The sequence below is a fragment of the Antennarius striatus genome, chromosome 12 (genome assembly GCF_040054535.1).
Source record: "Antennarius striatus isolate MH-2024 chromosome 12, ASM4005453v1, whole genome shotgun sequence".
In the NCBI taxonomy this organism is placed as follows: Eukaryota; Metazoa; Chordata; class Actinopteri; order Lophiiformes; family Antennariidae; genus Antennarius; species Antennarius striatus.
This window is the reverse complement of record NC_090787.1, coordinates 12,042,798-12,057,343: the sequence shown is the minus strand read 5'-3', so window position 1 is coordinate 12,057,343 and position 14,546 is coordinate 12,042,798. Positions and strand designations below refer to the sequence as shown.

At 38.0% G+C, this 14,546-nt stretch overlaps 1 protein-coding gene across 2 annotated transcripts in view; it reads right to left on the bottom strand.

The window, feature by feature from the left end:
• Positions 1-515: 515 nt before the first annotated feature.
• The window catches only part of galnt13 (polypeptide N-acetylgalactosaminyltransferase 13), a 32,528-nt gene continuing 18,497 nt past the window's right edge, over positions 516-14,546 (bottom strand). The window contains exons 9-14 of one of the 2 annotated variants that reach the window (XM_068329222.1): positions 14,107-14,246; positions 11,615-11,713; positions 10,807-10,941; positions 10,448-10,477; positions 7,589-7,792; positions 3,094-3,226 (exon numbers count right to left, since the gene is read on the bottom strand). In XM_068329222.1, the coding sequence (XP_068185323.1) occupies positions 7,607-7,792; positions 10,448-10,477; positions 10,807-10,941; positions 11,615-11,713; positions 14,107-14,246 (590 nt within the window). In that variant the 3' untranslated portion in view covers positions 3,094-3,226; positions 7,589-7,606. Of the gene's footprint in view, positions 3,227-7,588; positions 7,793-10,447; positions 10,478-10,806; positions 10,942-11,614; positions 11,714-14,106; positions 14,247-14,546 lie in introns of both variants that reach the window. The other variant, XM_068329223.1, reaches the window with a different exon arrangement.

The window sequence follows — 14,546 nt, the reverse complement described above, 5'->3', positions numbered from 1 at the left end:
AAAATAACTAATTATAATGACATCCTGTGCTCTACAAAATTGTGTGGAATTTATTTTTCTTCTACAACAAAATATTTTAGCCAAAATAGAAAGAAATCAGTCCCAAAAATAATTGTTAGTTTAATCTATTTCATTCACAACTCAAATTTTCAATTTGAATATACTCTTTTCACTCAGCAAGACTCGTTTTGCCTTTCAGCCTTTGACAAAGCCTGGGCCACCTCAAAGGTCAAGCCTTCCTTGCTTGAATATCCACAATAATGAGCCGTGTCAGAGGTTCATTCATGAACTGAACCTTCATTAGTTGACAGTGACAGGTGTCTACGTGTAGAAAAGGGGAGGTGGTATCCATCCTTTCATTGTTCTTTCTGCATCCATTACACAAATTATCCAGAGTGAACAATAAAAAGAGGCTGCAATTAAGCACATTAAAAGCCTGCAAACTGAAGCCTGGTAAAGAGATGTACAGTGGCCTTAAAAGCTTCAATAACAAGGTTTATTTAACAACTGCTGTATTTGTGCGATGTGATGTTATTCACATTTCTATCAGTTGCTTGACACTGGAATTAATGCTAAATGTATGTTCAGTCAATAGTTTTTTGTTTTTTCTTCTACAAAAAAGGCAAAATGTACAAACAGGTAACATCACTTTGCAACCAGTACATTGAAACATTACATTCCTATTTCAACACCATGCACTTTAAGATAATGAAAAACAATATATGGCTGTGCATAATGCGGAAGAGGTGATTGAATTTTAGTCCGAATGCCGAGTAGGCACTTGACAATGATTCAGTATTCAAGCAGCATTGATAGTATTTCACCATTAGTTGTTCCCTCATGTATACTCGCCTAAGGTCCTTTAGGTAGTCTGAGAATTGGTTTTGTGGGGCTGATGATGATTTCTAGAACAGACTGCAATTTAAAAACCCAAGGTAAGCACTGTTTTTTATTACCACGATTCCAAATAAAAAACTGCAATACCTCTTGATCTTTTTACTATTCCATGTCTTTTTTTTCTCTCTGAGGAGTGTTCAAGTTTTATAGCATTTTAGAAAAATAATTTGTTCTGTATGTACAAGAACAACAGAAACATGTTAACAGCAATACTTACAAAGCCTATTTCCTTGTCCGATCTTACAGCAATACATACTCATGTGACGGGTGAGTATTTATACAGTAAATTAATTTTCAATCATATATGGATAAGACAATTCATATTGATATGCAAAAATGTTGAATTCAAAATGAAAAAAAATCATATTCTTATTTTTTCTATTCCAAAGCAGATCGGTGGTCTAAAAACCAATGAACACCTTTCTAAAGGCACACGTCACTGTTTTGGTCCAAGACTTTGTGATGTCATTAGAAGTAGGAAACTATAAGGTGATTTGTTCTTTGTGACGACCCTCTCAGGTAGCCATGATAACACGGTGCAGTTAACGTTTGAGAATACAGTTATCATCTAGGGAAAACTCATACATTCATTTAAAATCTATTACAGCTACTCCCAGCACAGTCTGAATTACTTTCTTATTTCCCTGCAGCCACTTCTTTCCTTTCTCCAAACAGCCTGTAATAAATAAGCTTCCATACAGTATGTCGATACCGAGAGCTGACTCATATTCTCATCAGCAGCGGCCATGCTGAAATTCCTGGTTCACGAGTGGGGAAAAATATGTGATCATTCACAACAATCTTCTTGTCTTGCAGTCTATTCATTTTTTAAATGATAGTTTGGAATCTTCAGCTTCATGTTTCTTTTTTTTTTCTCAAACAAACTGAAGCAACCCACATTAAGAACCAGAGCCCAGAATCAAGTTACCAGCTATCAAGATATCATCAGATAGTTTGTTTCCACACATTTTTACATTTAAGTGTTTAAGCGTTGTTACCTTTCTACTGTATATATACATTAGCCACTAACTGAGACTTACCTCACTGAGATGCAAAAGATATGATGGTGTCCCGTTCAAATAAATCAGAGAACACTGGTGATTACAATAGTTTGATCACAATACTCTGATAACCAAACTTACAATCACTGTTGCTTTGTAATCACGCAAAGACGAAGAACGAGTGGGACTTCCTTCCAGCATTGCTGCACAACCTCTGTGTTCCATTGGCACACCTCATTGCTTTTGAGTTTCTACAATCAATCATCAATCTTAAGAAGAGGCACCAAACACTCAGTAGCTAGACTCCTTCCTGCATATGACAAAAGAACAGTGGACAGTAGGCATTAAAACGCCAGGAACAAAGTCAAAGTGAAATGCATACTTCTGGCTCCTCCAACATGTTGGATGTTGAGGAGTATAATTGGGCAATTTGTAAGATATGGCCATAAGTCAAGTTCAAAACATTATATTCAGAATGTCCTGAAACAACACTGATGTAAAATACCTATTGTTTTACAGATATATCTCGTAGCGTTTGCACTAAGAAACTCTCTGGGGGCTGCTTTAGTCTAGTATGTAAATAAAATTCACAAAAAAACTGTCTTCAATTGTTTTAGTAAACTGACCTCTGGTTTGACGCAAAGAAATCCTCAATTCAGAAAACTTCGGCTAAGGCTGTGGCGAACAGGAGTCGGTACCTCTGGCCGATATGCTCTCCCAATATTTTAGGAGCTGAATTCTGACCATATTTCACATATTTGTTCTGATTAACCAGGGTAATAGCAAGTCAACACTTACATCAAAAACACAACTTCATTACCTAAATGTCGATCAGACACTAAAATAGACAAAGAATAATCAGACGTGATGACACAGTGGAAAACAATTCACTCTATCTACTGTACACACGCACATTGCAATATTCCTCTCATTGAGGTTCTTCTCTCTTTAAGCCAAAGGTCCTCATGTCAGTTGAATAACTGGCATACTCTTTCTCAAAGCCATGGCGATCTTCTGCACCTCCAGTGCGGAAAATAAGCAACTGCTAACAGGATCTTTGTCGCTGGCAGGGCCAACGGGGGATGAGGAGCATGATGTGCGTGATAAGAGCCGCCCCGGTGAGGATGCAGGGAGCCAGGATCGGCTCAAAACCGAAGCCGTCAGAGGGAAACAGGTGATGTGAGGGATCAGGCGCTCAGGGTCATGTTACGGAGCAGCCACTGTTGAGAGCGGCTGTTGTTGCAGTCTCTCAAGGTGGGCACCATCTTGTCCTCCTCAGAAGGCGTGTCCAGACACTGGTTGCTGTTCACATGCAGCAGGGTGAGTCGCTGGAGAGAGGAGGACAACAGTAATTACACAGGTGTGAATGCATACATACATTAATGTGCAAACAGGAATATATCAGCGCCTGTGTTCTCTCCATTTTGATTATTTAGTGCCTGGATTTTGCAGATGTCGTCCCGTCCCCGTCCCCCCCCAACCTGCTTCATTAACCTCTGTTGAGTCAGTTGATAAAGCTCCACAGACTACAACGACCCATTTCCCACGTTAAAAAAAAAAAAGAAAAGAAAACTCCACTCAGACTCAGTATCTGTTGTTGGAGCATGAAAAGAACCCAAGATAAATGTCAAGAGAGACGGCTGTTGTCACCCAGAAAAGTGAAACTTGTGGCCTTTATGTAACACTTAGAGGTTTGCGGCTGCTTTCAGCAGCTACGTACTCCACTGCATCCACAAGGTGGTCAAAAGCTTTGTTTATTGAACGTTATATAATTAGCCCCACTAATTTATTAGTAATTCCATTATTGCAACTATAATCCTTTATTCAAAACCATGCAACACCATGACTTTATAGTAGCATCGCCCAGTGCGCTTAAGTCACTGTGTGTACAATTGTGAACTGACAACTAAATGCTATTTTTAGCATATTAGTAATTATGAGCAATAAGTTCTTCTCAGATAAGGACTGATGCAACACTCCCTTCACCTACATGAAAGGTTAGTAGTAGATAAAGGTCATGTCGTGATGTAGCATCAGAAACAATGAACAGAACTGCTGCTCTAGAGAAAGCAGCATGTAGAAGGACTGAAGTGACGTCATTCTCTGGAAAGTACATTTTGGTTTATTGGAGGACAAAGTAAAGAAGATATCCCATGTGATTTCTTGAAATAATATTTGAGCCAAATATTTGTACTGGGGTCAAAGTGGTTTATATTTAACTTGTACGCATCTTTTTGAGGTCGATGAGGCTGGAAGACAACTAAAGACACTTTGACATGTCAAAGAAAAACGCGCAGGTATAAAAATACAATAATAATGCTGTTCCATTTTGTTCATTCAGTTCCAGGGAACTGGTGCTACACATGCTGCCTCACTCTAGCATTGTTTTTGTTCCCTCAGAAATATCACTGCCAAGTTATGGATTTGGAATTGACCATCTCAGACACTAGAAGTGTTTTTTTTTTTAAACTTTATCGGCTAAAATTGTTGTGACCTCGCAAAACTGTTACTTGATTATCCTCAAAATTACACAGAAAAATATGTCCTCCAAACATAATGAACTGAAAGGCTTCTCCTGCTTACTCCCTCTCTGCTGACTGTCTGCTGGTCGATCATATAATCGTTTTACGATGTCCTGCCTGGAGAAGAACACCTGCTGAACTCAAGGGCCATTTGACCATCATCCTCCACGGCTCTAGAGCTCCAGTGATAACATTCTCCACCAACAACTGCATGAGAGCTTTCAATGGTCCTGGTTAATCGTGTGTGTGTTCGTCCCCTCTGAGGTAAAACACTTCCGCTATTTTGTTCCTCACTCTCGCTACTTATCTGATCCTAAAGATCACATGAAGTGATGGAAACAAGCTGACATTGGCTTGTGAAGAGAAGCAGAGCCTTTGATGAGCAAAGAATGCTATGAATAAAAAAGTTAAATTGCAAGGCATGTAAATGAGAAGATTACTTAAAAAAAGGTAATATATGATGGTTTCACCTATTATCTTAGGGGTATTTTTAAACTGAAAAACACAGTTTATATGAAAAGAAAAAAAACACACATAAACCACCAAAAATAACCTAATATGACATTATTTTTCTCACACTTGAAGCCTCTTCATTATAAGAAAACTGAGCTTCAACTGCGGCTCAGTGTTGACTGAGGACACTCAGACTAATGAGACACTCAAGCCATGTTTGATCTTTGAGGCTATATGACACGAGGATCTGACATACACTGCTTGGAAACAAAGATGTGCACACACACACACACACATACACACGCATCGCACTCTGTCCTACAGGCACCTTTGTTCAAACAGAATGAAAACAAAGGGGCAGGTGGAGTTCAACCCCACACACCTGTCGACAAACTACTGGAACAATACAAAAAACTTACTACGACAGAGATTTTACTGTTCTTGTTTTTGTGACATGTTTTGCTTTGAAACACGAGACAGAATAAGAGTTCTTCCTAAACAGTTCTAAATATAATTAGAAAAGTTTTAAAGTGAATATAAACTGGAATTATTCCCCTCCAAACTGGAGAAAGATTAAAAGATGTGGTCTATAAGTCATGAGAACCTGGCTTAGACAGCTTCTTTGATTTTAAGATCCAAACCTACTCGTGGGGAAGACGACAGACAAAGACAGAAGTGATGGAGGGGAGAAAAAATACTTGCACATTTAATGAAAATACCAGAAATTGCCCATAATTATTTCACATCTCCTTTAGGGCATAGAAAACTCTCATTTCAGCCTCACAGCAAGTCATCCAGTGTCTGCGGTGCAAGTCGCTGAGCATGTGCAAAGCTGAGACCGCCTAATTAAAAGAGGAAGGCTTCAAATGTAATTCCCAATTGAGCAAAATATCTTTATCATCAAACTGCGAGTTGGACATGCTGAAAGGTGCAAGAATTCCTGTTTGATGTGATCTTGGGTTCTAGGAGGAGACCTGGAGGGCTGAACTGCTTTATGTGGGAAATACAAAACATTCCTTGTGTCTGAAAAACAGGCAACAGTCTCATCTGCTGTAATGGTGCCTTGCTCTCTTGTAGGTGCTTTGTCTTGTGCAAGGCTGTGCCACGAGGACCTCAGAGCAAGAACAACAAATCAGGCCATCTAACAGCAGGTCATTTTACTGCCGCAACTTTGACACACACCAGCAGCCCTGGGAGCTCCTTGCCCAATTTACTCGGCTTGGACACAAATACTGTGGCATGCTACAGTGAAATTGGTCTTTAGCTTTTTGAGAAATACAACAATGCACCACTCTGAGGTGGTAACGTATAACTCAACAGAACTGAATTGGCTTAAGAGAAAAACACAAAATATAACCTTAAAAAGACAGAAGAAACAGTAACATTCCTTAAAAAAATATTTAAATTAGCAGGCTGAGTGATGAATAGCAGTGATTTCAATTGGGTGGCATTGCTTTGGGAACATGTGCACACAGTGTGCACAGATGCTTGAGGCCAGGGGAAGAGTGGCTTGAGAGGGCAGGGCAATGAAAGGGCTGGTTCAGAATGAAGGATCACTTCAAAGGGACGGGTAAACAATGAGAAGCACATTTCAATAAGCCCTGCATGAGAATAATCAGCTTAAAATAAACACATCCTCCTCCGTCTCAGAAATCATTCACCTGGCAGTCCACATGGCTGCCAGTGAATTTCCTCATCAAAATAAAACATGTTAGAAAATAAATGTCAAATGAGATCTAATTTAGCATGAAGACCGGCTAAAGGTCTCGCAGACAACATCATCTGCGCGCTGCATCTTGATGGGACATCTGTCATTGTTCCGTCTCCCTCCGTCCTGTCGTCATGTATTCCCCGTGAAAGGTCATTGGTAAAAGCTACTTAATGCTTCCTAAACAATTTGCATACAGGTTCTGGCTGATACCTTAAAGATCATCTATGTGGCGACACATTCATCCGTTAAGCCACTCTTACTGATAAAAAAAAAAGACATTAAAAAAGTCTCAGACAACAGCTATCTCAAAGGTTCTTATCCCCTAAAACAGGTTGAGACTCAAACCCGATTCTCCTCCTTAACTCTCATTATTGCCCCTACCCCTCAAAGGGTAGCATGTCCAGTTTCCTTTAGGGAATCCAAGGTTGTGGTCAAGTAGTCATTTAGATCGCCCTTCATACTGAGTGTTTTCAGACGCAGACTCAGATGAGTAAGTCATTGATTTGTAAGTCATTGAAGTACTTACTTTGTAAGTAAGTGTTTGTGAACAGAGGCAGCATAAATGAAAGATGACTACCATTCCATTAAAAGAAGCGCATGGATGTTAAATATGTTTGAAGACAACCACCTTTAAAAAAAATCATAGGAATATCTGAATAATTTAGATGCAACTGAATGTGATTTGATTTTTGTAGCACATTTTCAAATGTATGTCTGAGATAAGTTTCTTATCAAAACTTACTCATCCACTGATGACATGACGAGTGGTGTCCCATTTCCCAAGTAAAGATTTCAACCACCATCCCCCATAACTACCTCAAGGGGCAAGTCAAAAGGAGAGGAGTGCTTGGAAACAAGGGTAGGGTTAAAAAAGAGGAATTGGAACTGAGCCTAAATCTTCTATTAGTTCTTACACTATAAGGACAAACTATATCCCAGTGAAGCAGCTACAAACACCAGCTTCTACTCTAAGCCCTACTTCAGATCTGTCCAGACCTGCTCACCTCAGGCCCGATGGGAGCTTAGAGAAAGTAATCGGTGTGACTGAAGTAGAGGCGTCTAGCCACCTCCAGATGAGTGTAGTTGTGAAGGATCCAGTTCTGCAAGGGGCTGTTGTTACAATGCTCCACAGTAGGGCTGTAGGTGCCATCCTGCAGACGGCTGATGGTCAGACATGATTGGGTGATGATGTGGAGGAAGGTGTGCTTCTGTGGCCGGCCAGGAACGAAAGGAGCAGATGGTAGCAAAGGTAAGTCTGACTGAAATTGGATTAAATTTATAAAATGAAAGCATAAACTAAAAAAAACTAAACCGATGAATAAATATTAAAGCTACAGACTGTATAATTCACTATGATGGTAACACAAATTTAAAAACATCTTAACAATTTCTCGAGACAATTACCCCATCAAAAAAAAAAAAAAATTAATTTATAACAATAGTAATTGTTAGAATTTGACTCTATGTGAGCCTGAATTTCATGTAGTCCATAAAATGGATATGAAAGGACAGACGGATATAATAATGACTACGTCCCTTGGCAGCTTCATGACGGAGGGATAAAAAAATAATAGTGTTCAGGTTTTAGGTTCTGCTGTTTGGAGAAATAGGCATAACATGAAGATCTGAGGCATTACAATAAGAGTTTTATCCTTCTTTATATTATAGACACTGAAAATTCATGAATTTATTGTGGAAATAATTGGCAGATTAGCCGATAATAAAACTAATAGCTTCTAGCAGCGCTCAGGTGAACAAAGGGTATTTCTGGCTGAGACAGCAGAGCAGAAGAAAAAGGCAGAAGACTTTTGTTTGTGCTAGTTATGAATGAATAGCAGAAATATGATAAAGTCAGGTATTCATATGAAAGTGAAATGGATGATACGATGAAATGTTAATGGTGCTGTAGTCCAGGAATCAGTCCCTGTCTGTCACACTTGTGCTAAAAATAACCGCGGCCACCATCAGCGGTGAAACCCCAGCGCTGTTTGCAGCAGAGACCAGTACTCTTTGTTATGAATTATTCAATTCTTTCATTCTAAGAATGCAGGCGGAGAACAAAGTGTAATGAAAGGATTTCTCCTTGGGTTTGTTCAGTGCTTGATGGAAAAGCCTCCAGGCTTCCACACCTTGTCACATCTCCATATCACCAATAAAACATTTCAATCACTGACAGTTAACACAATATTCTCTCTAATGTTTTATAACCTCAAAGTGGGAAATATTAAAACTGGTAATATTAAAAATGCTTTTTGATTTAGATAACCCACAATCTACAGTGGTACCTCTACTTACGAAATGTTCTACTTACGAAACTTCTCAGCAGGAAAATATTACCTCTAGTTACGAAAGAAACTTAGACGAAAGGTAAAAATACAGTATGGGCTGATACTCGCAGCTCCCACAGGTTCCTGAACGCAACATTCTCATGCTGCTCTGCCATTGGCTATTACTTAGTATCTTCCTGGCATCCCATTGGCTAAGAGGGACCTCTGTGTGGCGCTAGATAGGTGTTTATGCAGCGTCCTCGTCATTCGGCTCTCAACCCATGACGTTTTCTAATAGTTTTACATAAATATATGAACTTTTAGCGTATTCACTATGGACCCCAAGAAAGTGACGGAGAAAAGAGGAAAAGAAAAGACGAAGAAAAGAGGTTTTTTGTCCGTACAAACAAAGCAAGAGATAATAGAAAAGCTTGAAAAAGGGATTTGTTTGGTTGATCTTGCCAAAGAATATGGCCATAATGCATCTACCATCACCATGTTATTAAAACAAAAGGAGGTTTAAGGAGTTTAAGGCATCTCGTGGGTGGTTGGAGAAGTTTCAAAGGAGGACTGGAATTCACTCTGTTGTTCGGCATCGTGAGGCAGGAGCGCATGAACCAAAGAGGGCAAAAAACAATGAGGACAGCTGTTAAATGGTAAATGACCATCATATTTATTCTTTACTCTATTCTGTTTTTTTACATTATGCACAACTCTCATTTATTGTGTAATAATCTCATCGTAACATGTATTTGTCACATGTTTTGATGCATTTTTATGCTTTGTAAAACATTTATGTTGGAATTTTTTGGGGCTTGGAACGGATTAGGGCATTTGCATGGAAAACACATCTCTACTTACAAAATTTTCTACTTACATAATTTCTTCCGCAACCAATTAATTTCGTAAGTAGAGGTACAACTAGATTTGAATTGAATATTTCTGCATTTAAGAGCCACCAATGTATTTTAGTGCACATATGCTAGATTCCTAAGAGTATTTCAGCCGGCAGAACGATACTGTTTTATTTGATTTTTACTTTTGTATTTGTGGTACTACAAATTAATAAATTATGCTGTTTAAAATCAATAGTGTCTTGGCTAAGTGAGCAATAAGGAGTGCACTACACCACAAAAGACAAATGCCTTTGGGCTACATCACATGTCTTTATCTGTATTTACCATCACTGCTCTTTGTTTTGTTCAATGCAATATAAAGTTAGCTTTGTTTTAGTTTTGGTTTATTTTTATAAACCGCCTTCAATATTAAAACATTTACTGTATACAGTATAACAGTGTAGGTTTAATAATAAACTGCAAACTGCAGCGACCAATCAGCATGTCACTAAAAATGTTTACAACAGCTCCCCATTATAGCATTATGCAGGTACAACTTTCTATTTATTTAAGTAAAAGAACAACAAAATAACAATTCCAGACTCAAAATGAATTGATTTTTTTGTCATTGAGATGTAAAAGGTCTCTACTAAACTACTTACACTCCACTGTCTACACAGAATCATAGGATATCACGAAACTGGAAGCACAGAACTCAAACTACGGGGCAATTTTCAGAGTGATGACCTGGAAAACTTACCTCAGAATCATATTCCCACTTGCCAACAAACTACATTAAAAAAAAAACAGAGCATGAGAGGCGACACACAGCTGCTGGGAGGATAAAGAGTACCTCAGCATCTGTGCTATTTTATAAAAAAAATTAAAAACTGACTTATAGCACCATCTAGTGGAGACAAACAGCAGCGCAACTCCTACTTCGTCACACTGTACACACTGTGCTCCCAAAGTTCAACAATCACCTCATGACACCAGCAAATCAGAATCAATCAGCATTTCATCAGTGTCACTGTCAACACATCAGGATCAGTCGTCAGGAGGGGATAATCACTGCCTGGTTAGGGAATATTTGCCTACTTTGCAAACATCACATCCTACCTCGGCGTCATACTCAAACATCTGATTGCCCTTCATGTGATGACACTTGAGCATGACAATCGGCCCGTTGAGGCGTGAGACGTCCAGACAAAGGTCATCAGTCCTAATTTCTTTATCCGCTGTGTAAGAGAACACCTGGAAAAAAGATATCTCACTCAAAAATGGTCATTCATCATTCTGCATCCACCAAATGTAAACCATGATTGCGTTCAAGACTGACAACAAATGTACACTTTTTTTTGTTTTTGTTTCATTGAACAGCAAAAGCCGCAATCTCAATACTTGATTGAAATCAAAGGTTTGCAGGTTCAATGTTAATTATAAACAAGTTTGTTCTACATTTGCTCTATACCATGTACAATATTTCTGATTGGGTTTCTTAATTATCAAGAATCCAGATGGGAAAAAAAAAATCAAGAATACAGAAGAATCAAGAACTACTTTAATTGTCATTGTTAATCAAAACAATGGAATTGGGTGCTCTCATTCGGTGCAGATACATTAAAAAGAACAGATAAAAAGGAACTAGCTAAAAAGTACGATGAAAATTAGACAAGAACACAAAAGGAAACAGGACAAAAAAAGCAGGATGACATCTGTCAAACACTCTAATACCTGTTCACAGTATGTAATGATGCACAGTAACGATAATAAAATGTTAAATGAATGTTAAATGTTAAATTGCACATAGATGGTGGCGCACACAGCTGCAGCGGCCCAGTGCGCTCATCTTTGGTGCTTTGTTTGGTTTTATGTCTTTAATTATTATTTTATCATCATCATTGTCATTATTATTATTTTTCCTCACCTGGTTTCCACCCATCCCATGACAGTTGAAAAATCCAACTTTTTCATTCTCCTTTCTTCCCATGTTGTCCACACACTGGTTGGTCTCAACATTTCTGATCTGAAAAAAAAAATTACAAGCATTACTAAAGATCCCATGTCTAATAATAATAATAATAATAATAATAATAATAATAATAATAATAATAATAATAATAATAATAATAATAATAATAATAATAATAATAATAATAATAATAATCTGTCTATTCCTGAATTGGTTCATTTCAAGACCACTGAACTTTCCTTCTTGCGCAATATACTTTTTTTCTGTGTCAACATTCTTAGGGACATTTATAAAGCATAACCAATCAATTGCTTCTTTAAGTTTAGAAAATAAGATTTGTTATGAGTACAGAGTATTATTACTTGACTGCCCTCTTCTCAATCCAAAAAACAATTGATTTTCACAACATTAGTTTCATATTATCTTCCATTTTCTTACCTCTTCAAATGTCAGTATCGAAGGATCCTTTAATGTTATTATTACATTACGATTTATTATTTAATAAGCTGATTTGAAGGTTTTTCTTGTCACACACTGTAAACCGTATATTTTTAGGGCTATTCTTGGACATTTCAAGATACCACCATATTTTATATTTTTATCAAGAAAATTATTAGTCTGAAACTTATCAATATTGTTAGTAAATTATATGAGTGTAATACAATTGTTAACAATTGCTGCCTTTTGAATTCATGTCAACCTATGCTGTGTATAACAGAGGTGGAATCATTTCATGTAAATTCTTCTCATTATGTTAAGTTTTACAGCTGAAATGGAGAACTGATGTGACAGCACAGCATGAGAAATCCCCGTCACTGTGTCTACTGACAAGCAGCCCTGTACTGAGTTCAGATGTTCTCAGAGCTAAAGCTGAGCCAGCTCTTTGCGTTGACTAAGCAACTTATTAAGCCTGTCATGCACCAACAGCACGTTCATAATGAGGAGATATAAAACCTAATGGTCACAGCTGCTGAAGACGATAGCAGCTGACAAGTGGGAAAGAGTGAAAGAAAGAGAGAGAAAAAGAGAGAGAAAAAGAGAGAGAGAGAGAGAGAGAGAGAGAGAGAGAGAGAGAGACCCGACAGAAGAAATTAATAAAAGAAATCCTGTCTTCCTCAGCTGTATGAATGCTGAAAGATTACAAGTTCATTTCATCACGAGTTCTTCCGCTGATATTAGCTTTCAAATAGCTTCATTTTATCACACGACAGCAGACTGCATACTGCATTAGTGCTGACGTTCGCCCTGCTGCACTCCTGTTGACACTGCCATGACCCACCAGAGGAAAATTCGGGTAACTGTTAAATAATACTTGAATTTCTGTTTTATAGGAAAGGAAACCCACGGACAAATAAAAGGTGTTTATGAATGGGTATAATTATATGCTTTGTTGTCCGAAGTTGTTTAAGTCAATCCACTGGATGTTAAGAAAGTTCTTGAAGACGTTTCGTCTCTCATCCAAGAGACTTCTTCCTTTCTGAACTGAAGAAGTCTCTTGGATGAGAGACGAAACATCTTCAAGAACTTTCTTAACGTCCAGTGGATTGTCTTAAACAGCTTTGGGTAACAATGATCTGGATAACTGAGAACATACACAGACATCTATGCTTTGTTGTGTTTTTTCAAATGGTGGAATTCTGCTTAAGCATATTTTTTAGTTGTGTTTCCACCACACTAAGAGGTAGCAACACAGCAGGGCAAGACTATGCATGTCTAAGCACAGATTTATTTTTTTTTAAATAGAAACCAGAAATCATACTCCCTTATGATACTCCCTTACATTTCATGCAGTTACAATGTGTACATGTACCAGATTCTAAAAAAAACCTACCTGATATATTTTTACTCTGCTGATTATAGCCATTAGCTGATGAAATTTATCTCAAATGTTTTTTGTGGTGTTTAATTAAACACCACAAATAAAAATATTTAATAATTAACAACCCTTCTAAGAGACTTCCTGGCACATTCTTTTTTTTTTTAAGTTTTTAAATTCATTCTAAATGCATGAGCTGAGTATTTCACTTGGCTGATTTGGAGTTTGTGTCTAAAAGCACCATAATCATATTCATTAAAATCATAGCGTCAAAGGACATGAATGTCTTCAATATCAGGACCTTTGCAAAAGAAAACAGGTTGGGTTTCTTTAATGAAGAAGGTAGATTTTGGAGGTCGGTAATGCAGGTGAAGCTGAAAATAGGTTTATCACGTATGAATGAACTTTATCTCACCTTTCAGGCATCAATACCAGAGCAGTGGAAACATGTGGCAGGGATCAATACTGAGTGCACCCTTTAAATATGAACAGCTGGAGATGTTTGTTTTGTTCAGGCTTTACTGAAAAACAAAACCAGGAAGCTGCACCACAAGAACACATCTGACTTCAGGCTGAGGCCGCCAGCGTATCTACTGCGTTAACGGAGCTCAGAGTATAAGAAAGCTCATACTTCACCAAGGGAGTAGTATCTTCTTGGGATCTGGGAGTCTGGGTAGACGTTCTCTAGATACCAGGAGAAGGGCTTGCACTGCAAGGCTTCGCGGAGGGCTTTACGGGAAGAAACGTCTCCATAGTCCACCCGCATTACTCCTGCAGACAAAATTATACACATGTGATGAATGATTATCAATCAGAATCACAATTCTAAAGCATATACTTTTCTTGCACCACCAGAATCAAACACAAGAGGGACCCTTATTTTCAAAACAACTTAAAACCCTACCTGTATATCTTAACTATGCCTGTGTTCAAGGAGTCCTTTCTCATTATTAATATAAAGACTAGCTCGTTTCTGTCAGGAGGACATTTGAGAAAAAGTTGCACAACCATTTACCCAGCAGGTAAACAACAATCCAGAAAGTAACAAATGAAACAACTGCTAGAGTTTTC